This window comes from Lepisma saccharinum, chromosome 11, assembly GCF_977018435.1.
Source record: "Lepisma saccharinum chromosome 11, izLepSacc3.1, whole genome shotgun sequence".
Classification (NCBI taxonomy): Eukaryota; Metazoa; Arthropoda; class Insecta; order Zygentoma; family Lepismatidae; genus Lepisma; species Lepisma saccharinum.
Window position 1 is genome coordinate 63439835 of NC_139239.1, and position 25406 is coordinate 63465240.

The following is a 25406-nucleotide window of genomic DNA, read 5'->3' on the forward strand; positions in this document are numbered from 1 at the left end:
CTTAACCACCGGTCACGAAACTGTCTACAAGTATGATGTTATCTCACAATTAATACATAGCATACACACAACGCATTAATTCATCAAAAGGAAACTTCATTTGAAAATTACAAGAATACAATTAAAAATGTTAAACGTCGGGTCATTTTCATGCACGCAGCATATGCTTCACTTCACGCTTGCTATGGTTTGCTGGACCATCTGCGGATTTGGCCAGATTTCCCATTCATGCTCTGCACCGGTGACATCACATTGAATATCATCCATTGTAAGAGAAGGAACTCAATTTTCCAAATTGTCAGTTCTAATTTATGTAATAGATCTGTTAATTTTCAATTAATAACTTTTCTTCATGTGGTTAAAATCCCAATTTTGTATCTCAGAATTATAATTTTGTGTTATTACTTACCTACAATTCTAATACATGTATGTCATTGTATTATGTGCTGTTTATGTGTACTTGATAAATTGAAAATTGTAAATAGTCTGTTAATTTTAATTATATCCAAAACAACAAAATCTCTAGAAGTTATTATAAAAAGTCCCTAAAAGCAGTTCCATTGCAGTTTTTTTTTTTTTAAGTAATTGCCTGAGATAGGATAGTACATATATTTGCTTACGAAGAAAATGGGGGGGGGGGATACTTGCAAAGTGAAGATGTTATGTTCCAGGGTGTTGGTGCATTTTCAGTTATTGTAATAGATTCATCATAGTGGAAGACGAAATGCGGTCTTCAGCTGGAGGTTGTATTGCTTTCAGTAGGAGGTGGTTGGGATTTTTTTTCCCCACGAGAAGGCAATGTTGAGAAAGCAGTGTTAGAGGAGTGCTCTTGAGATATGGAGGTAGATTTGCCAGTGTGGAGTTATAAAAAGAAAAATAGTAGTAATATTGATGAAATTAGTGTAAGATGTATTCATCTTAATTTGGATTCAAGAAATTCAACAAAATGAAATGGCCATTTTACCATCATTCATATTCTGCAAACAATTTTTAAGTAGCATTCCTGCTTAACAATCACTAAAACATCTTTCCATTGGACAACTGCAAATGGGAAAAGATTTTTGCAGCTATAAGTTTTATACTACTACACGGTGACATGTAAATGGTTAGCCATTACTGAGAAAATGGCACATTAAGTGTGAAGAACATTTTGTAACATCCATACAACGATGAAGGAAGTTTCACTTCAAAGAGTCTGTTACAAATTACTTTTCTGTAGCATCATACAATTATATTGTTGTATCAATGATGCAGTTATAGGCTGTATATTAGATGAAAATCGAGCCTTCATAAAAACCAACCTTGAACGAACTGGACTGGCTTGTTGCTTGCTTGGGGGTACAAGGAACTGATTGCAGAATTCAAGTCCTGATATGAACTGTACTTCATACATCCTGGTGTGATCTTGTGCCAAAGAAGTTGGCCTGAAAACAACAAAGTGTACAATTAGAAATGAAACAATGTCATTATTTACGTACGGACATTTAAGTGGAAGTTTAATGTAATTTATAATTGTCTTAGTGGTAGTTGTGTAAAGAATGAAGGGAATGTTTTAAATTACTTTATTTATTAAAGTCATTCAGATGATTTTTGGTAATTTTGGTCTGAGTGATACCACCTTGAACTAATGCCAATACTCTCCCCGATTCTCACAGAGCTTGAAAATTGTAACAATTCAAAGTTGTTGAAAATATTAATATTACTGAAATGTGTAAATATTCCACTGCAATTATGTACATCATTTTACTGCAGTTATAAAATTCCTGTTGTTTAATCACAAAATCAATTTTTCATACAATATTAGGGAAAATGTTGAATTTTGCATAATTTCTAAGTAAATTGCAAAAGCATCGTGTGGCATTTTTGCAGACCTCTCATGATACTCGTATCGTTCAACCCCTTGTTAACCTTTTCACACCTGAGGACACTAAGTTACATTAAGTGTTACTTGTGGTCCTCATTTCATCAACTGTGACTGTTGCTGCTTCCAGGGTAGCACCATAGATGTTCTTGTTTTGTCCATATTTCCCCTCCATACTTGCTTTCATTCTTAAGACATTATGTAGTAAGTATGAATTCATAAATGATTGAGATTTACATTTTCATTGCATGTAATATACTTTGTACTTAAAATCGGTGAAAATTGAAAATGACATCAGTTTGGCAGGCTGTGTATTTCTGTTGTGGGGGAAACACATTCACATTCTACTTTTGTTGTTTCTTGCTTACTTTTACTGATTATGTTAACAGAAGAACTTATTAAGTATCAATTCTGTTCGAATTCACACAAATTACAGTTTAGCTTCATTGTAATTTTGCTCCATTTTTATGATAGAAAGTTGAATTAATATAACTTTTAGTTCTCTCTCTACCTGATTTTGTTCCACATGTAGGCCATTGCTATGCAGACAAATACCGATCACATCTTCCTAATTCTTCAACTGAATGTCATTTTGCCAGGAATAAAGGACTAGGCTTCTTCAAGCATGCGGCTGCAGCAAGGATTCTCCATCAGCCCACCCAGTCAGTCATTAGTTCATTCCTCTTTCCATGTGCCAATACAGTATGTTGGTGAAATCAAAAAATATTATAGGTAGTGGGAAGTAGAAAACAAACGTAAAAAAAAATACAATGTGTTTCAAAAGTAATGCATCGTTAAACTTTCATCATTTTTAACATGAACACACATTTACACTGGATTTTTCACATTATAAAGCTTCATGCATGTGTTTATCTTTGCAGTTTATAGTTAGAATTCCATACAAATAAGTTGATCCAATGAGTCAATAACGATCACTTCATTCATTATTCTGCACATGTATATCAAACCACAATTAATGTTTCAGTGAAAGATAGATGTACGCGTAGTAGCAAATTATTAAACTAAAATTAACTCGCTTATCTGCGAAACTCTCTTATGATGTTCTGTTAATTTTGGTTGCCACTGTCCGGAACTTGTTGTTGGGGAGCTTCTGTTGTGTTTAGTTTTGCAGCATGTCACTATGTGTGCTGCTGTTGTCACCTCAAATTCACAATTTAACTGGAAAATCAAGACAAATGAAACTTCCTAGACCTAGCCACAAGATAAATAAATTTATGACCAGTGAACAGAAAACCAAACACAAGCAACCAATATCTTCATGTCATCTCCCACCATCCACCCAAACAAAAGATGAATGTGTGGCTAACTTCTTCTGAAGAGCCTTCCTTCTCTTACTGCTTGAGAGATCTGAGGGGAGGGAAGACCCCTCTGCTTCAGATTATGGTTACACTGAGTTCCAACTATCCATCTGGTGTACTAAGACTCAAATGCAGGCCAGCCAGTCGCAACCAACATCCAGAATCAACAAAAAGTTTGCCTTCCCCTATCATACTACAAAAGATGTAATCACCTAACAAAGCCCTCTGTTAATGAAACTCACAAACCAACTGCCAAATACTTTGTCTCCCCCCTATGATAACATAGCTGTATATGCCACAGAGTAATGGTGCACAGCACATCCATTAACAAATGCAAAAAAGAAGTCCATCCCACCACCAGACTTTCCAAATATATCAAATACAATAACTACCAAATATACTCCTAACATTCTGTTGGACACAAAATTCAAAGAAACCTATGGCACTCTGCACTTACCACATGAATCAAACATCGATAGTGGACATCACACAACACTTGGATCCCTCTACTGCACCAGTTGACACCAAAGAGTAACAGCCAATGTCGGGCAATAACAGCATAGCTAGCAGCATGATGCAAAGCTAAGCAACAGAAGCTCACGAAGCAACAGAAGAAGTTCCTGAGAGGATGGTGGCAGTATCATAAAAAAAAACAGTTTGATAAGAAAGATCTTTTCAAAACATGAAAGCATAAATTACGTTTATTTTGTTGTAGGGGGGGGGGAGCTATTCCTCATTCACGGTTTTGAATTTTTTATTACATAGAAACCTCATCATTAAAAACAAATGAACATAAACTATTTCAGATTTACTTGTAAAAAGTAGCAACGTACTGTATGCAATATTTACGTTAGACCTATATGCAAGTACAAAATATTAATCAATAATTAACTTCTTACGTTAAATCAATATTGTTCTCTCCATGTGTGTGAATTTCTCAAAATATTTCTTTTTTTTATTTTACACACACACACACACACACACTCAACACTACATCCAAATTTATTTCAAGTCTATCCTCATAAGGACTGCAAAAGAATGGTGTCTATACCACGAATTCATGGATTATATCAATTTGTTCTTACTTTACCCCCCCCCCCCATACACACAGCACAACACATGCGATACTTCACACATGAACTCTTGTCATGGCAAAGATTTTAAAAATTCATCCCCGTCCAGTTTTGTAGTACTTAAGACAACACTTCCACATTTATTATGCAAGGATGTTTACATTTTCCTGGCTGTGGTCAGACTCGAAGCCACGGAGCAAAGGGACCCCCAAAGCCAATTACCAAAGGAACCCGAACCTTGAGAAAAAGTCTGCTTGTAAAGCAGAATTGCAAGAGGCGACAGGAACAATTTGCCAATTTCATCGTAAAATCTGGTACAGCAAGTGCTACAGCTGGCTGTCATTTATGACATTTAGTTAAAGAATGAGTAATGTTTCCTTATACAAACTTTTAAGTGAATGTTTTGTCAACATGGAAAATACACTCTGTCATCAATGAAGCATGTGTACATTTTTAAACACATTCCATTTAGCGGAGTTTCAGTTTTAGTGCTCTTGCATTCCAATTGTTGGCAACACTGAGGGGATCTCCGGGATGAACTAAAGACATCTCTGTCCAGCACTTGGGCTAGAAGACACCCCAAATACGTCATGGGTAAATAGCATGCTGAGCAGGGGCTGGTTGGGGAAAAATCTTCAGGAAGAAGTATGGAGATAGGTTAAAGTAAAGCACAACCACAATTTTACTCCATGGTCATTAATTGAGAGAACAGCATCAGTCACATTTGCTGGTCGATTATTTCCTGTATTTTCATTTGGGCTTTGGAAACAGCCCAGCTAGCGTAGAATATATGTGCCTGATATGTATAATTAGAGTAGAATTTAGTAACATATTGATTCAATTCGTGTTTTAAGTCCACTTTATGCACAGTAAGGCTAATCGAGACTGGGCCTACAGTTTAAAGTGGAATCCGAACCACTATGTGCCTCTGGGGATCGAACCTGAGATCCCTTGATTACAAGGCAACGACGCTACCAATGTGGCATTGGGGGCTTAGTAACATATGTTTTACTCATAATCTCAACCAGAAACAATCCAAAAATTGCATTTAGTATAGTTTGCCCACAACAATTTTTTTTTTTTTTAAAAAAATCTTGCTTGTCCTTTTTTTTTCTTTGCCCAAAAACCTACTTTTAGTGAAGTGCTAAAACTTGTTGATTTTTCCAGGAAAAAAAACAGTAAATTTCCCTGACTTTTCCAGACTGGTAGACCCTGATGTATTATTGACTAGGAATGGATCTAATTAATCAATAAACTAAACTGAAACTCCATGGTTCAACAGCATTTGAGTGTCAGGCCTTGCCAACCAGAGATGCTTGGTTTGAATCCCATTGCTGCAGTTTTCAGGCTTTATTGGAGCAGCTCCCCAACTGTCTTCAGGATACTTGGTCAACACTGAAAACTATGGGTGCTCTTGCCAGGTATAAAACCATTTGGCCATGCAGGAGCCCATTTAGTTAGTAATTTCAGTTATTCATCAATACAGTGGAACCACCCTGGGTTTTACATTCCCCCATTTTAAGCTTTTTCATCTTGGTCCCCGAAAAACATAACATTTAGATTCCCCTGCAACAATAAATTGGTAAAATCGTCAATAATTTCTACAAATAGTGTCTTCTAATTTGCTTCCACAATTGCATCATTTTATTATACCGGGTGTTTCAGAAATAATTTAGAGGTTACAAACATTTATTGGAAGTAAACTATTGAACTTAAGTTAACGAAACCAGTGCAGAACGATCAAGGAATGCACACAGTTTGTGTGTGTGCACGTTTTGTTAAGCTGAGAGCTCATATCCCGCACACCAGTGTTTTGTGCAATGTTTTGATGTTTTGGTCCTTAAGATCACTGGACCTTACACCGAGTGACTTCTTTTTGTGGGGTTTCATCAGACAGTATTTGTCTCACCAATGCCACGTGATAATATCGCAGCCCTAAAGGAGTGCACCATCGCAGAGATAGACACTATTGACAAGCCTATGTTGATGCAAGTGTGGCAAGAAGTAGACTACCGTGTCTATGTGTACTGTGTCACCCGGTATTTAAATTATTTTTTTTTTCTAATACACTTATTGATTGCAAAATCATCACTGGTAACATGCATGCCTTATGAAGGTGAACATTCAGGTTCTTCACAGATTTTTTTTTTATGGTTATAATTCACGCTAGTAGTAAATATTTTCATGTTGGGACCATGAGGTGGCACAGTTTTGAAAATATATAGATTTTGCAGAAGTAGTACTTATATTTACACTTCATGCCACACGTATGCATGTTTGCAAATTCATAACCTCCATTGCTTTCTTTCAGAACACAGTGCTGTCTGTTGGGAATACTGAGAGCAACAGTTTCAACTCTTCCCCTGCAAAGGTCGGAAACTATCAGTGCCCTCAATGTGGGAAAATGTGCATTGCCAAACACCACTTAACATACCATCTCAGGAGTCACACTGGGGAGAGACCTTATAAGTGCCAGATGTGTGGAGTTTCTTTCACCCAATCTTCAAGCATGTACAGGCACATGCGTACTCGCCATTATTCCCAAGAAACTGTTGCCTAAAAGTTCACTGAAACTGAAGAAGTACTTAAGCATGTACAGACAAATTGGTCCAATTGTGAGTTTCAACTGTTTTGTGCTGTTGGTTTCCTGGTATGCCGATATTCTGCTCATCCAGTAGGATATAGAAGTGGAACTCTTTTACAGCCTTTCAGAGAATTACATTCATGTGAAAATGGGACATCAAATTCTTATTTTGTTCATCTCAGAATACTCCAGCTTCAAAAAAGGCCCAAGAAAGTTAAGTATAAGAATTCTACTTTGTAGATGTTGCAAACTGAAACATCTTTACAAAATAAATTATTTTTATTCAAACAGTAGCTTAATGTCATGTCTATCTTTTTATGTTTTCCACTAAATACACCTGCATAATTTACTTCTACTCATGAAGACAGTATGAACATTGTTTATAGAACCAAGTAAAGTTTTGCCATTAACGTATTTTACTACTGCATTTAAGGGATATATTTTGTAGTAACTGAAAGTGCTATTAGCTGAAAAACTATCAATCATCTTTGTGTTCAGTGACCCCAAAATGTAGACATCATATTCTCATCATAACAGTCAGTCATCCAAAATATGATGTGTCACAAAGAATGATCTTCCCTTTTCTTTTCCTACTTAGACATATTGTCGCACCAATGCCAAAATCATAAATATTGACTTTTCACCTAAGTGCTGATTGTTGATATATTTCGATGCCTAAGTGCTAATTGTTGATATATTTCGATGCTAACTTATATGACTTAATACATTTATCCAAATGTAAAACCTGTTTTTTCCCCAGAAAATTTAATATTAAAATGGTTTTATCTCAAAGTAAGATTTAGTGCACACATGGTTTTGGCATTGGTGTGAGGATTATGTCCTTTTGTTTTTGGATGTAATACAAATAGGCATTAGTTATATTACACATGTTTATTTCTGAACATGCAAAAATAATGTTCCTTTCAATTATGCTTTATTAAGAGTATGAACATGAAAAAATATACATAAAAATTGAGAAAAACTATTAATGCTACAACTATTGGAGCTCTACTTCAGTGACTAGAATATAGGGGAGAAATTACAAGTTTTGAGTAACCCTATGGGCTCTTTAAATCACCTTATCACAAATATAATATACAGGTTTTAATCCAATTATGTCAATTTGCAACATTGTTCTTCAGTGTGATGATAATTATAATAATTTGCTGAAACTAAAATCTTAGGGAGGCAGGACATACTCATTTCATTTCATTGTCAATAACTTGGCTGAATGATCATATAAATCCTCATAAAATTTAAGATGTACATTTAAAGGCACCTACCTAAATTTACCTACCTGACATGGAGCTGTGTAATAGTCGATGCACTGAGTATTACAGAGGGAACATGGCACTTTGTCATATCACAGCTAAAAGTTTCTACAATTCACATCTACAAAAATCAACATTTTCTAACTAGTGGTGTTCACATCCACTTGTGAGATATAAAGAAGTGCAAAAAAAATGTGCATGGTACTTAAGCATCTACATCAGATAGGCAAAGATATTTAAAACCACATACAAAGTGAAAACTAAATGGTAATAATGTAACAAAATATGACAAAGGCAAAAATTAGTGCACCAATACAGTACTATTTTGTCATTTGGCACAACCTGTAGCATCCTATTAAAAGTTTTGATATTAAAAATTCACAAAATGTCAGTTGTTTAATGCTAATTTGGAGCAGTATCTATTTCAGTGCTGTACAAAATGCAACCTCCTGATGATGGTTTTTCATATAACTTTAAATTCATACAATAGTGCAAAATGTGCACATCTTAAGTAATAAACCTTTGTGTTCATACTGTACTATTCTAATTCTCATTGTAGTTCATGACTGAGGACATAAACTATGAGAATGCCGAAAAATTAAACAAATGGTACAATTTGCTACCTCCAATTTATTACATTTGAATAAATTAAGTTTTTAAACAACCAATGCGAGGTTTAATTATTAAAAAGAAGTTAATAATACTGACTGGATATAAAATTAATAAAAATACAGGACTTGCACCATCAAATATACAACAATCAATTTTTTGTTGGTATTTATTTTCTTCTTGTCTTGCTTCTGTTCTTGGTATTCTCTCTCTCTCTCTTTTTTTTTTAAATATCTTCTTGTTTTGTTATGATATTATACACCTACCTTTGTGGGTATACTTGTCAGTCTTCAAATGCTGACTACTGATGTTTTTGAACTTTTAGACTGACATTTTGAGAAGATGTAAGTTTAGTTGCATCCAACCTCGTCAGCAAAACTGAGGGTAAAATATTCTTTGGTACGGACACGCATCTTTTACCTGTTCTAGGATCTGTATGGAATTTAAACAGCTGCTGGGAGCCAATATTGCATTGTGAATTCTGGGTTTGTACGCTACTTCCATTGCGCTTTCCATACACGGCAGCGGACTTCTGCACCATCACAACATGAGCAGATGTATTTGAAGTATTCTCAAGTCTTATAGAGTGCTGCTCCCCCTTTCCTAGTTCCTTATTCACCACAATTCCTTCATTGCTTACTCGACTACCTTGATTCCTTAGCATCTCTGGTACGAAGCACATTTTCATTGTTCCAGTGTTTTTTAACTGTTGGCTGCTTAGAGCGGCTTGCAATTTCGTATCCACTAGGTGGTTTTGATACTGAACACGGTTGGCTGGCACTCTGCAATACAGGAGCTTATCCTGCGGAACAGCCTTAAGTTCACCACTTGCATCTTGGACAACAATGAAACGTTTGCTTCCGATGTGTAACTCTGGCAAAGGTCGAGACAAGTTCAGAGAGATACTGGAAAAGTTTTTATTCAACACTGGCACTTGAGTTTCCATGCTTCCTTTTGGGGTTTTATCTTCTGCTTGTGACTTCTGGATCTCAGTTCTTGGTCGCTTCATTGAAGGTCCTTCTTTGCTTTCTTTTGCTGAACAACCTGATCCATAAAATACCGGTTTTGAATGCTGTGGACCAACTGTCTTCGCATCAGGCTGTACTTTCATAGTACACACTTCTCTCCCCATTTTTACAGGACCCTTTAATTCGCTCATTTTACCACCTACTTCAGCAGCTGAACTTCCTGTGGCATCGAAGCCTTCCTCCCATTCACCTTTAACAATGATAACTTCTGGTTCCAGAAGTTCCCGTAGGGTATCAATATTAGGAAAAGCATCATTAGTTGCAGCCTTTCCTTGACTATTATTTGCACAACCTACCTTCTTTTCAGTAACAGGATAAGTATCTACCAGTCTTGCATCACTGAGATCCTAGAATGAAATGGAAAAAAAATCAGAATTTGATCAAAAAAGGAGTAATGCACATTGTTCTATTGCATTCATTCTTACTTTTTCTAATCAACTGTTTAATTCAAGACCTCAACCACTGACGTAGTGAGGTATGGGCACAGCCTGAAATTCTGTCACTGTTGATCAACATACTCAGGATTGTTTTGAAAATTATGCTTTTGAATCATTCAGTTCAGAACGATGGGAAAATGATTGATTGATTTGGTTTATTTCATTTTGCTTTTCTGCCACTTTTGACTAATCACAAGAGTGATGATATGGTGAATTTGATGAAGGGACACTCACAAAGAAAACCCATGTCCAGGCTGAGATTTGAACCCGGGATCCCTGGTATTGTAACATTGGTCTGTAATTTATCAATTTTTTTTTAAAAAATGGCCAGTAAAATCAATATTTTTTTTTCTTTTTGTTACTACATTTTGAGGAATACAATATTTTCTCAGTGAAAACCAAACATTATTTCAAGAATGTCAGGACAAGAAATCGACAGGTAGGTCAAGAAAGTCAAGAAAAAGTCAGGAAATTGTGCTTTTGGTCAAGAATATTTGCTATTTTTTACAGTATATTGAACTTTGTTATATATCTGTACTGGGATTTGATAAAATTTCATATTTGGAAATCTACAAATGTTTTGAATTGTAGTTAGGATTTGTTCACTTTGTTTCTTAAGAATAAAATTCTTGTATGCCTGAAGTTTTGTAAAAATATTAAATAAAGTAATCTGGCCATTCCCCATCCAGGATGAAGTATGAAGCATTAATTTTTTCATGCATTAATAATGAAAGCAAGTCTAAATCTCGTTAAAGTACAGCTTCAGTTTTCATTTTAAGCGGCCTTGTGGTAGTTTATTTTTTCATTGAATAAAAGGTCCCGGGTTCGATACCCGATGGAGGCACATGGCGCAGTGGATCAGATCTCACTTTAAACTGTAGGTCCAGTCCCGATTAGCCTTTCTGTGCATAAAGTGGACTTAAAAACAATAATTCAATTCCATTAATAGAAATAGAAATTTTATTAATTTTGCAACTACTCCTAAGTAGGGGGTGATTAAATAAATGCTAGAAAAAAGGTAAGATTTTTGGATTGGTTATTTTGGTAGACACCCTGTATTTTTTTAAAAAAAATAATACTCAAAAGAGCATTATTTAACCTTTTGGATCCCAAGCATCTCGATCGAGATACCCAAATGTAACCCTCACGGTCCCAAGCGTCTCGATCGAGACGCTGTGTCAAGGTCGTAGTTTTTACGTTATAACTTTTCTATTTTTGGCTAGAATTTCGATTTTTTTTTTTTATATATTGTTCCTAACACATGTATTTAACAGAAATGTTTCTTGCACCTTTTTTTTCTTCATGAAAAGGGAGGTGAAAAGGCGGGAAAAGGGACTTCTCTTTTCAAGGGAAAATATAAATGTCAAACATTTCAACAATTTTTAAAAATAATTTTTGGGGGTTTTCTCCCTTCCCCCTCCATATATACGCCAAATTTGCATAAATTTTGCATTTTGTGCATTTTGACATTTTTGGGGGGGCAGGGGGAAACGCCATTTTTTTAAGAAAAGTATTTTTGAGGGGATTTCCCCCCTTTCCCCCTCCATATGTACGCCGAATGTGCATAAATCATATATATCGTCTGAATCTGTGATTCATTCTGCGTACAACGGTATATCTTTCATATATCTAGAGAATTTAGTTTCTGAGCTATAGTCATTTCAAGGTACCGCTGCATTTTGAAGCTTGAATCAGTGGCCATTCCTTTTGGGGGTACAACTCAAGTTACATTGGTCATACGACAATGATGCAAATATTTTTCTGTTTCTTACATGCCAGCAATAATTTCTATGTGCATTTTGAACTTTTCATATCCTTTTTTTCGGGGGGGGGGGGGGGCGAAGCCCCATTTTTTAAGAAAAAAGTATTTTCAGGGGATTTCCCCCCTCCATATATATGCCGAATGTGCATAAATTATATATCGTCTAAATCTGTGATTCATTCTGCGTACAACGGTATATCTTTCATATCTCTAGGGCATTTAGTTTCTGAGCTATAGTCATTTCAAGGTACCGCTGCATTTTGAAGCTTGAATCAGTGGCATCCCGACCATTCCTTTTGGGGGTACAACTCAAGTTACATTGGTCATATGATAATAATGCAAATATTTTTGTGTTCCTTACATGTCAGCGATCATTTCCATGTGCATGTCGACACTGTCATGTACTTTTTTCGAGGGGGCGAAACCCCATTTTTTTTTTTAAAAAAAAAGGGTATTTTCAGGGGATTTCCCCCTTTCCCCCTCCACATATACGCCGAATTTGCATAAATTTCATATAGTCTGAATCTCTGGTTCATTCCGCATACAACGGTATATCACTCATCTCTCTAGGGCAATTAGTCTCCGATCTACACTCATTTAATTGAAACTCTGCATTTTGCTCAAAATCGGCTCGGGACGGAGAGGCTTACTTGTGAAAATGGCCTTGGGACTCAAAAGGTTAAAAGCTTTTGACTTGTTCGTGGAGTCACTATATATGATTGCAATTTGAGATTGCAGATAATATATAACATTCTGGGAGTTGACATAGCACAACTTGTGCTAGAAGGAATGGAGAAAACATTGGAAGAAGATAATAAAATACATGTAGACGCAGTGCAGAAAACTATGGAGAAAAGGATGAATTCATTTTTTTTCCCACAAAAATAAACAGCTTACGTAATTATGTGATGTTCTCATATTTTAACAGGGATTTTTTTTTTTTATCAGGGTTGTTTTTGTACAATAATGGAACCCTCCAAAGCTAGGAAGGAGGGGGCAGAGAATGAAGTGTTCGATGAAAGAATGCTTTGAAGCTGGGTATGATGATTTGGAGACTTGATGATATATTTCTTAATGAAATTACAGCTTTTGTTTTAAAATGCTAATTTATCACTACATTGTAATGAAATTAATCAGTATTGTCGGTTAAGTCAGTGATTTTGATCTTTTTGACTACTTTTCACCCCTGAGAGTAAGAATAACTTGGTAGAAGCACTTGATTAGTACATGAACCATTTTTACCAAATGCCTAAAGCTGCTTGTAATTTCTTTCAGCTCTCCTTGCCATAACCACTGCACTGACAATCCAGCCACTAACAAGACAGGTTGGACTGTATACAAAATGAACAACAGTTATTGGCGCAGCATTTTAACACCTTCGAAACTAAGAATTATCTTCATATTTTACTGTGATAACTAGGGAAACTAGGGAAAGGATTTCTACCTATTTTTTTTGTTTTTGCTATGGTCCAGACATATGCTATTTAAAGAACTTTGCATTTCATGTGCACAGCACCCTTCCACTAAAATTCTATAGCACCTAAAATGGCTAAGTGAACCATAAATTCCTATAAATGCTTAAAAGTTATTTTTGTACCTGAAAAGAACCTTTTATGTAAATTTAAAAATAACTTATTAGGAACGACCCTTAATTTCCACCACAAAAGCCAAGGATAAATGAGCATATGGGATGTGTAGCCAGTGCCAGTTGTCTTCAATGTCACACTTGTGCTGTGTACATCTGGTTCTGGAAAATGCTGAAGATTAAATAATTCAAACTTACACTAGTAAGAGAATGGATTGGGATCATAGCTGTTGCATACCCAACAAACAAGAAGGATGTTTTGGGATGGGATCCTAGCTACAAAACCACTCAACAGCCACTAACTGTTAGTGGCTGTTCATCGACGAAAAGACCACTGCTAACCTGTATTACTGCGAATGGAGAGAAGTTTCTCCATGTACAAGCACCTACTCGCGGATGAGTGGAAGACATTCAATATTGTGACATTCAAAAACATGTCAGTGCAGTGCTTCAATTTTTTTTGTACTGGACCAAGTGCATATTTTTTATAATCAAAGAATATAATTCATTGCACTGAAAATAGTGACCCTTTTACAAAAATTGCACCTTAAATGAGATATTTCATAAAATTCATGTATTATAAACCTCAAAAAATTCTAAAATGGAGTTTTCAAAGTCCTAAGTCCCTCTTTTTTAACACCTAAAAATCCATTCTCTAATAATAACTAAAATTATGATAAAGTTGGAATGAACTATACACCCACACCCATTGTTTCCATGCCATGCAAAACAATTCAATTGCATTGCTATCTGATTAAGGACATGCTTTCTTTGTAGTTAGTATCATGCTATGAAAATTCTTAGAGGATGAAGAAATAAGGATCCATACATTTATGTTCTTGACCATGATTTATTGCTAGGGGCATGCATATTTTGTTTTTGATGAAAAGACAAAATGTGAAATAACACATTGTAGTGTTAATTTTTCATGTTTCTGAAAGGTGTGAGGTGCATTTCGATACCATGTTTCATCACGAAATGATGTGAAATGAACTGCAAAATGTGAAATAAACTCAAACACGAAATTTAGTGTATATTTACCAATGTGACACCTTCTGAGGTCTGAATTATCCTGAGAGTTATGCAATTCATGGAAAATTGATTAATTCTGATGTAAATAGTTGAGAAGCAAAAATTGACTCCTTTTCCCAGGAATAAACTTAATACTCTGATAACTACTCGTATATAAATGTGCTATTAGAAGTGAAATGTTAATTTTGTGTAAAAAGTATAGTTTTAAAATCAAATTTAGATTTTTATTCACCATTTTAACACTGAAATGCCATTTTATATACAACTTTTGATCCCGAAATATGAGAAGTTTTTGTACCAAAATCTTGATCTTTTATTTACCACAAATATGTGACTAATTATTGCATTTACTACTCAATTTGCCAAGAGACTGAATGGCACCAGAACCACTGGGACTATCCGACCATATGAAAATTCTCCAACCTATCCTGGTAATCAAACATGAACATACAAATAATGTTTTTACTGTGCATCTCAGTGGCTAATGTAAACAAGTATCACGAATCCTATCCAAGCCATATGTCTAATCCACTTCTAGTCATGCAAGAATGCAAAAGGCCCGTATTACATTTTGCCATGGGTTCTTACACATACGCAATGCATGAAGGCCCTCACGAATATTTCCCTCTCTCACACCATACAACAAACCACCAAAACCACAATTCAGAAAATGAATCCAAAGAAATAAGACACCAAACAAGAGCAGCATGCATGCAAGCAGAAGTACCTTATCGAAAGCAGTAAAAAGAAAACCAAAGTATAATACATGTAGGTTGGTCCACGAGGACAAAAAATGAGAGCTCTGGAGTTCAATTATAATCCTTACTTCTCAAGTGAAAATTGCATTGGAAATTTTTGGCATATGATTTTTTCTAAGAATTGGAAGCAATAAACTTTTGAGTTCATAATTTTGCACCTTCATGTTTGTCATCATTGCTGTGTTGTTATCTTCTGCTACAAAGGTACCCCACCCTACCCTGTTCACCATCATGCACATTCATAATGGATCCACCTACATGTATTTCACCTTTCAATAACACAACATGCAAAGAACAAACTGGGAATTGCAACAAAATGTTACCAGCAAACTCCAGAAAGTACAAACACGAAACAGAAAGATTCTGTAGCAAAAGCCAAAACACACACATCCAAACAGTAAAAGTTTTACCTCGCCTCTTCAAAATGATAAATTATGCAACATTTTCAGTTTATTTCCGAAGATTTCGCATTGCTTGTTCTATTGCCTCTGCCGCTTCTGTATTGATTCAACAGGACATTAACCTGCTTCTTCCACAGTTGGATGCAAGTTCTGGGGACCTGACATTCCTTTGCCGTTGCAGATACATTTCCACCTAGTTGATCCAGTTTCTTCAAAACTTTCAGTTTCTCTTCAACAGTGTAAGTCTGACGAGCAGGTTTTATAAATGAAAAGAATGGCTTGTCTAGAATGCTGTCTCCAGCTTGCAATGGAGTATTTTCAACATGTGATGATTCTTCCACCTAAACAATTATTACGAAATAAAAAAAAAATATCTACATTAGGTACTTACTTCCTATTAGCTGCATTGTCCAATATCACTCTTCAATATCATAAATATATTAGTTGGTCCAACCACTTTAAATGGTAAAAATATCATATTAAATTCCATTCTTGTTATATTTATATAAACGATGATCTAGATAATAATATGGGTATTTACATGAGAAGTGAAACTGGGTGGGGGTGAAAAAAAATAGCAAAACATACACATTATACATAACTGAAAATCAAACTATGAACTTTAAGTAAATAACATTTATAATGACCTCTTGTTTATAGTTTTAGTATAAGATCACCTGAAACTTGACAAATTTTCAGTTTCTTTACATTCACTTAAAAAGTACCTCAGATTTTAATGTGTGTTTGGAAGATTTTAAAGTAAAAATTGGCATAATTTATGTTACATTATTCAGAAAAAACAAATCACAAAATATGTGCATTGCAAAACCTAGTGAGAAATACAGACAGGAACAAATGGAGAAATGCAACAACGTGAGAACATAAATCAGTTCCACAGCCCACACTTCAAAAACACAAAGGCACAAAGGAAGAAAGAATGAAGAAAACAAAGGAAAACAAGCTGCGGCTAAGATGTGTGGGACAATTGATTTAAAAATAAGAATTCACTAAACCTTGGCAACATGTCAATGAAAAAACATGCTAGAATTCTTGTAATAATTAAGTGAATAACAATAAAACGAACCTGACAATCTTGAGTATTTCCTTGTCCCAGATATGTTTCCTCTGGTCCTGCACTCGAAAATACAGAAGTGTCACCACTGTCAAGACTGCTTTCATCCAATTCAACTTCTTTTTTAACTCTCTGCAACATCAAAGACAACACATGAATGGTAAAGATGATTATAACCATTAAAAATTAAAAGAACAATGGAAATACTTGTTAGCGAAAATATTGTTATACTTGTTAGTGACAAAATTGTTACGTATCTGATGAGTGGTGTGCCTAAAATACAATTTTGCACATTACACTGGAATTGAAGAAATTACACTGGAAACCTGATTTTTACGTTCCTGGATTGAAAATTTTCCTTCAGTATACATTCAATCAAAATTTTCCACATTTTACATTTGCCTGCATATATATTTTTTTAAGGTCCCCTAAATAACACAAAATCGAGGTTAGTTGAACGGCTTAATAAATTTAAAATCCACCTCTAGGTGGTTACTTGTTGAACATAAAAACTCTTGAAAAATAAGTCTAGATAAGATTTCATCCACCTTGGGAAAAAAAAAGTCCATTCTAATATTGTTGGAAAGAGAAAAAAATATATAAGACAAACCTGGCAGTGACACAGGCATTCGCTGTCATGTGAAAAATCAATATAGCAATCCAAACTCATTGCAATCAACATTCATGGCTGCATTTATGGTTGTATCTCTAGTAGGGTGTCCGAAAAGTCACGCAACCGAAATTTTGAACATATGTAACTTTTGCACACTGGGCATTAACTTTGTCATATCATACAGAAAGATAGGTAGGTTAGGTTCTTGTATGATAAATTTCAAATCTTTACTTTCATCTGGGCATTGATTGAATAACCTGGTACTGCCCTCAGACACGAATAATGTTGCCAGTACAATTTCGAAAAAACATACTTTTTTTTTAATATTCCATATTTAACCCCATAAAATCATCTTACATAAAAAATTATCATTCTCTATCAGATCGATAATACTCACACATCGAAAATTTTGGCAAGCGATCCACAGCTGTCTTTTATCCATTTTTGTTTTTATTTCGTACAAAAAATGTTTTTGCACCTTAGTACCTTATTTCGCATACTGAGCATGATTTTCTTGTTTAATGTGTTAAAAATATCCACATAGACAAAGTTAACACCCAGTGTAAGTTTCATGTGTCTATTGCTTTTTGTACAAGTTACGTAAAATCAAAATCTCAGTTAGATGACTTTTCGGATACTCTGAAGAAGCACATAAAACTCCTTGCCTTTAAAATATACATTGCAATCTCATGACATATCCCATTCAATGGCATTCATAATGGTGTATTTCACTGTATGTATGACGTTAAAATTAAAATCTTCACACTAACAATATACTTCAATATGTATTACTTGAAGAGCTTTACAATGCAAATAGTGAACAATTCTAAAGTTGAGCGTTGCAGGTCTGCTACTACGTCACTGCCAGTACACAAATGCAGTTCCTGCCACTGAGTGATCTGTCATCTATTGGCAGATCATCCAAAGTATCATTTGCACACTTTTGTCCCCTTACAGAAGAGCTGGAGACAGCACATGCTTTGATCTCTGCCAATCAGAGCTCACCATTCCTTTAGTGAGTGAAATTTGAATGCTTGGTTGCCACCTCATGGAGGAAGTAAATATTTTAGATGCCAAGCAGTGAACTCATTGTCATTACCATTTCAAAAGATTGTCAGCCAGTGTAGAGAAATGTAGAGAAGAAAACCTTGTGACCCATGAACACACAAAACATATCACAACTTTTGCTACAAATTAAGAATGCTAACAGAATGTTTTCTAATCTATATTTAGAGGACATTCATTGAAAGAGTTAAAAGAAAACTCAACTTTCTTGAATTATTGACTGCAAAAATAAAAATTCTGTTCACAAACTGGGAAGCTAAAACAAATGCATTCTCACTGATGGTGAAACTACAATGCAGTTGCAAACTACAGTTGGGCAATTAGAAAAAAAGAAAGAAAAAATATAGCCCTTGCGCTACTGTAGCTCCACAAGAATTACATTGAATCTTATTTAATCAATAGATTTTGATGTGTTATGTAATATAAAATTTGTTTCAGGTCATGGAAACCCAAATAACAGATATTTAATCACAAAGAATGGCCCATGTAAGTATGTAAAGAAACTCGTATCTCTGAGAACTTCCAACATCTTTCATTTGTAAAAGCTAGTTGTATGCACACTCAAAGGGAAGAAAGAAAAAAAAACACTTGCAATGATAATGCACCAAATTTAAAACTCCTAACCAAACAAAAATGCCAGAACTTTCTATCAGCGTTGAAGCTAATGCTGGAGGCTTCAGCCTAAGGTAAAATTAGTGCATTACTTCACCGTAGCACATCTCCATGAGCAAAAAACAACAGAATCTTCAAAAACAATACAAATTTTTTCACTTTCTAGCAGGATAACAGAGGATCAAGGGAACCAAAAAAACTTGGATATGGGATATTCCACGAAAAGTGGTACTACTCCATGTAAATAACAAAATGAATTCATGTGGAAATTAATATTGTTTTTTATTGCATTAAGATTTAGATGTTCGTGAAAGCATAAAAGTTACTAGTATCTGCAGCCTACATGCTTCACAGACAAATGACGTTAAAATTTGACACATTTTTAAAGTAGCTTTTCATGCATTCAGCCTATGCCATCCATCATACTCAAGTATTTTTCATTTGTTAGCAGATACTACAAAGTAATTCATAATTCTATGAAATTAGTTAATTATGAATATAAAAAAATGTTGCACACGTAACACTGGAATGCCCCATATGATAATTCTCGATCACAAAATGTTTTCCACACATGCAGAGAAAGAGATAAAGATAAATTGTGCACATTCATTATGAAAAACAGTGGATTACTTAAAAGTTAGAGGTTACACAAGATTTTATCAAGGGGGGGGGGAGCTATTTCTAAAACTTTTTCCTAATTCACACTACCATTGACTTATTATAATTTAATTAAATAATAATACTCATAATTAATTAATAATACTTATAATTAATTATCTGAATTACTACAATTGTACTAATACCACTACGACTATTAAGTAGTAGAGATCTACACATATATAGTATTTATGAAAACAATAGAACGAAATTACTTTCTAGTCATTCTATTTTTATCAAATTCTGGGAGCATTTTTATTGTTTCTTTGTTACGAAATAATTGTCTGGTCAACGAGGTGAGACATTTTAAGTGTGAAGAAAATCCATAAAAAACACGAATATATATTAAAATAAATTGAAATAGTCAAAGTACGAAACTCATTCAAGGAGCTGCGGTGGTCTGGTCAGTAGAGCATCTGACAACCACGTGGGAGATCCGGGTTTGATTCCCGGAATTAGTTGAAATTTTCCGCCTTCTTCCCAGATGGACTGGTGACTGTATTATTGTCCACCTAGCCTTTGTCTACATATTAGCCGCTTACGACGAACCAAGAACTTTCTTTAGTTAATTCTCATTGTTCACACAAAAAAATACATGTTCATTGAACACTGGCATAAGTAGAGGGGTGGTTGAGGGTTACAGCCTCTACCTAAATTTTGAGAAAATCATAATTTTCAGATAAAAATCTGTTAAGAACTTTAAAAAATCAAAATGTGTAAATGTGAAACCTCTTTTAAAGTGTGTCCCGATTACCATTTTTGTCTTTGAATAAAATTTTAATAGACCGAAAAGCTCCAAAAATATGAAATATTTTATTATGCATCCTGCCCTCCAAAACGAAGTCATATACTATCCACATTTACTATTCCAGCCCCTCCCGAAAAAAAATCCTGCGTACACCAGTGTACTGAACATTGTTGCAACTGACATACAACTTTTTTTCTTTTAAATCATAGTTACCCTTATATTTTATTTTCAAGAATTCGTGTTTATTTTTAAGGCATTCACTCTGAAAGACGTGTGTGTTTGGAAGGCAGTGCTTTTCTCCATGCTGCATAGTAATAATAATAATTCAAATTATTATTATTATTATTAGTAGTAGTAGTAGTATTAGAATTACTATTATTATTATTGTCGCAAATCTTTGACTGTGATACATTGGCCATTTTGAATTTTTTTCACAGCATTTTACATAATATTTCACAAGCTCAAGGGGGGGGATTAAACCCAAACCCCATAACCCTCCCCTTGCATAGGCAACTGGTTAGAGGCATCGATGTTTCGTTTTTAATGAAAACGTGAAATGTTAAATAACTCATTGTAACATTCTATCATTGTAAAAATTAACATTTTTCATGTTTTTGAAAGGTGCGAGGTGCACTTTCTACCTGGTTTTGTCACGAAATAATGTGAAATAGACTCTTAAAAACAAAATTTAGAATTTATTCACCAACGCAACACTTTCTCAAGCTTGAATTATCCTAGAGTTATGCAATTCATGGAAAATTGATGAATTCTGCTGTAAATATTTGAGAAGCAAAAATGGACTCCTTTATACACGAATAAACTTAATACTCTGGTAACTACATAAATGTGCTATTAGAAGGGATATGCTTATTTTGTGATAAGTGCAGTTTTTAAATCAAATTTAGGAATATATTCTCAATATCAAAACCAAAATGTCCTTTTATACACTGCTTTTGATCCGATTTTTCACCGTCATGACACCGAAATTTTATTTTATTTACTGCTTTTGAACCCAAAATTGACTTGTTTTCATACCAAAATTTTGCTCTTTTTATTTAGCAAAAATACGTGCCTCTACTTAGAGTACAATCGTGACAAACTTACCAGTTCTGATCTTGGCTGTGTTTCATTCAAGTTTTTAGATTGACTATTACCAGGTGTAAAGTCAATGCTGAAATCTGATATTTCATCCGACCCTTCCAATGTAATTTCGTCACTTTCCAGTCTCCTGTCCGTGAAATGTGATGACACAAGGAACCGCTCGGACTGCACATCCTTGTTTTTCTCCATCCACAAGGGTGATTTAGCAGATGAATTTGTACTAGTTGGTGTGTATTTTCGTTTCTTGTTGACGGGAGAAGAAAATTCGTTTGTAGTATCCTTGTTGGAGTCTTCTGTCGCATCCTTTTCTCCCTGTGCTGAATGTAACCCATGGATGGACAAATCGTTAGCGATCTCCAGAAATAATGTCAAGTCTGAATGAGCAACAGTAACTTCTCCATTGTATATGAAATCTAACATATCCTTCATCAACAATTTCTTGACACCCTTCATATACACAACTGGATGTTTCACGGAAAGAGTTTCAAAAAGATTACGGAAATATGGGCTACATGAAGAGAGTACCACTTTATGAGCATTAAAGTTCTGTCCTTCACACAGCAATGTGACATCAGTCAAAGACGAGGTGTCATACAGTTCTCTAAGAACAGAACAAACTTGCTTTGAATGAGATTTCATATGCAAAACGAACTTCTCAGCAGCCATGTTGATCCTCTGAAAAATAAAAAATGTGTCATGTAAAATATTTATACTTCAGAAAATATTTTCTTTTAGTACTTTTTTTAAAAGCTGTGATAAAGACTGATGTGAATTGCAATTACATAATGAGTGAATTAAAAGCTCAATAAGTACAAGTGCTAATTCTTCTGTGAATGTAACCACGTGGTCACAATATGCAGAGATTTATAGTTATCTATTAGAAATCTTTCTTCTAGTGAGAAATGAATAACAGTTATGTTAAAAATATTTCTTGAAGCTTTCCTGGTGGCAAATTAATGATGATGAACTTCTCTCAGGACAATAGCCAGGTCGTTTTCTGATTGACTTTTAAGCTTTCAAAAACTACCTTTATTTTCCATCTTCAAGTCCATAAAAGAATTTAAAAAAACAGATTGGTTACAACACATTAAAACTGTGGAAAGTTCCTTTCCAACTTTTAAACACTGAATATTTATAAACCAAAAACAGACTTAAGATACCCTAAACTATTGCTACTTACATACTAAACTAAGTTTCTATGCAAGAATAAATGGCCTACGAGGTGTGGCTAGAAAAAAAAACCGTATTGATGTTGCTGTCGACAAACGTCAAGGTCAAGTGGTGCATGAGTGTATAACGTGATATCCTGCCAATCGGTGTGTAATTGCCCAGGATGCACGGAGCTCAGCTCCGCTGTAGCTTGTGGACAAAGTGAACCCTACATCTGTCCTCCATCGGAAAAATGTTAAGTGTGAAAGTGGAACAGCGCATCAATGTGAAGTTTCTTATGAAACTCGGAGAATCCGCCACAGAAACTTACGAGATTAGTGTTTATCACGCACTCAATTGTTTGAGTGGTTTCAAAGGTTTAAAGAGGGATGAGAAGTGATCGCAGATGACTCGCATCCTGGACGGCCTTGCACATCAAAAATGGAATCAAACATTGCAAATGTCGGTGAACTGATTCGAATTGGGTACCGAAAGATCAAACTGTCAACCAACATTATTTCATTACGGTGCTGACGAGCCTTCGTGAGCAAGTAAGAAGATGACGACCTTATTTGTGGAAAAGCAAGTCATGGATTCTTCATCAGGATAATGCTCCTGTCCACACAGCATTGTCAGTCAAGGCTTTTTTGGCCAAGTATGGAATCCCAGTGTTAAAACATCCATCCTATTCACCGGATCTTGCTCCATGAGACTTTTTTTTTTATTCCCAAAGGTCAAATCAGCACCAGGGTGGCTACAAACAAGCAGAAATGAAATTCCCTGACTTTTCCAGGTTTTCCAGGACAAAATTTACATTTTTCCCTGACAATTACAAAGTAAACTAAATCGATCTTTTTGCAAATATAAATAATAAACTCACACAGATCCACGTATGGTTTTGTTAAGTACCAATATTATCTTCTATGAAATTGACTTAATTTCTCTATTCTCTATGATTTGAATTCAAACTGCAAAATAGTGAATTTGGAAAATTATTACAATTCACAAACTAGGGAACGATTACGGAATTTTTCATACGCAGTAAGTTTAAAATAAAATACTTGATTATTTTTAAAGTTACGACTAAATGAGATAAGAGTGAAGAGTGATTGATTAAGAAATACAATTTGTAATTTATCAGTCTCCTTAGCTATACATTCTCCGTATTATATGTTGATATTTCCACTGAGGTTTGGAACCCTCTGCTTGCAAGAACCATGAGTGCGGACTCATTTTTCAATGCATAAAGCTACTTCTCTCTTCTCTGTAAAGCAAACAACTTAACTCTTGCATATAAGTGAAACAATTGAATCGAACAAAATAAAGTGTCATATTTCCTTACATTATCAATGGGATTTCTGCTTCAGTGCAGTATATCCAAGTGAAGTACTGTGAAACTGACAACATGCAGTTATACCATTATTGCTGACGAAAAGAGTATGTAGGTATTAGAAATTTAACGCAAGGAATTTATAGAATTGCATTGTATAGGTACCTGATTTAGCTAACCACACATTAAAACAGGAACACTCTAATAAAAAAGGTTCTGAAAGTTCATATACGAGGAGCATCCTGAAAAAAGCTCCTCCAAAGGTGCCTATATGCAGCACTAGTGGTCGGAGAGCTACACACACACACACACATGCAGGTAGGAAGAAGTGGCATGTAGCTGTAATCTGGTACAGTTGCAATGCAGCCGCTTTAGGACAGTTCTAGGTTAAAGATTGCAGCTCTCATACAGTCTCCCACCGACTGCGATATAGCCTACATTGCACGCTCAGAATTTGGCACAGAGCCACCAGCAATCGTGTCAGGTGTGCAGACCGGACATCGTGAGTGATAGTAAGGTCAGACGATGGTGCAGACAATTCACGGAAGGCCAATCGAATATGCACAACCCCATACAGCTGAGTACTGTGGCCGTACAGGCTAGCTCTTTCCCCCCTGGGCCGCTTGGTTGAAGCCGAACAATAGGTGGTTGGGGGCCAAGCCATCCAGGGTTCGATGCCCGGCTGTACCTGCACGGTGCACATAAACAAATAGAAAAATACTATTGAGATGGGGGAAAAGGATGGGTTGCATATGAAATTATAGCAATTTGATTGGTGGACTGTGATATGTGAATATGTATTATGTTAAGAATCTCTACATGACATGAGAATTGCAAGTCCACACCTTAATTTCATTTCCGGTCACACTTACACCGATGTCCTGGCGCTGTGTATTGATGTCTCCATTGTCTGTCGTTAGGGAACCTGGTCGTCCTAACTGTCCGTGGTGTCAATCACACTGCCCTCCGGTGACGATTCCTACATATATATCAGGCCGCGGAAGCACACGTCACAGTTCACATCTGCCTTCTGTACACTGACCAGTTACATATATTATATGTAAAAAGATATAGTTTATCTTGTGACGAAAACTATCCCGTTCATCGTAATCAAGTGTTAAATGCTATGCTCTCAGAATTGACGGACACTGACTTTCTAGACACACACTTGTCACCTGAATTCTCAACACTGCTTCTTCACTTGCATTCTCAACACCGATGTCCTCTGTCTAGCTTATAGACGCACACTGAACCGCCAAAATTCACCGTTGGGTTAGGTTTTTTTGTCCATGTCCACTTTCTATTGGCTGGCGTGGAGGAGGGGGTTGGTTGCAGGGAA

The 25406-nt window shown here is 35.4% G+C and overlaps 2 protein-coding genes across 3 annotated transcripts in view; one reads left to right on the plus strand and one right to left on the minus strand.

Annotated features, from left to right (window-relative positions):
* LOC145994855 (zinc finger and BTB domain-containing protein 8A-like) overlaps positions 1-7082 on the plus strand; it is a 54441-nt gene extending 47359 nt beyond the window's left edge. The window contains exon 4 of the mRNA XM_083131252.1: positions 6565-7082. Within this exon, the coding sequence (XP_082987378.1) occupies positions 6565-6813 (249 nt within the window). The 3' untranslated portion in view covers positions 6814-7082. The remainder of the gene's footprint in view (positions 1-6564) is intronic.
* A 681-nt stretch (positions 7083-7763) lies between these two features.
* LOC145994856 (uncharacterized) overlaps positions 7764-25406 on the minus strand; it is a 34516-nt gene continuing 16873 nt past the window's right edge. For both annotated transcript variants that reach the window (XM_083131253.1, XM_083131254.1), the window contains exons 2-4: positions 21592-22263; positions 16805-16924; positions 7764-10092 (exon numbers count right to left, since the gene is read on the minus strand). In XM_083131253.1, coding sequence (XP_082987379.1) covers positions 9019-10092; positions 16805-16924; positions 21592-22254 — 1857 coding nt within the window. In that variant the 5' untranslated portion in view covers positions 22255-22263 and the 3' untranslated portion in view covers positions 7764-9018. The remainder of the gene's footprint in view (positions 10093-16804; positions 16925-21591; positions 22264-25406) is intronic.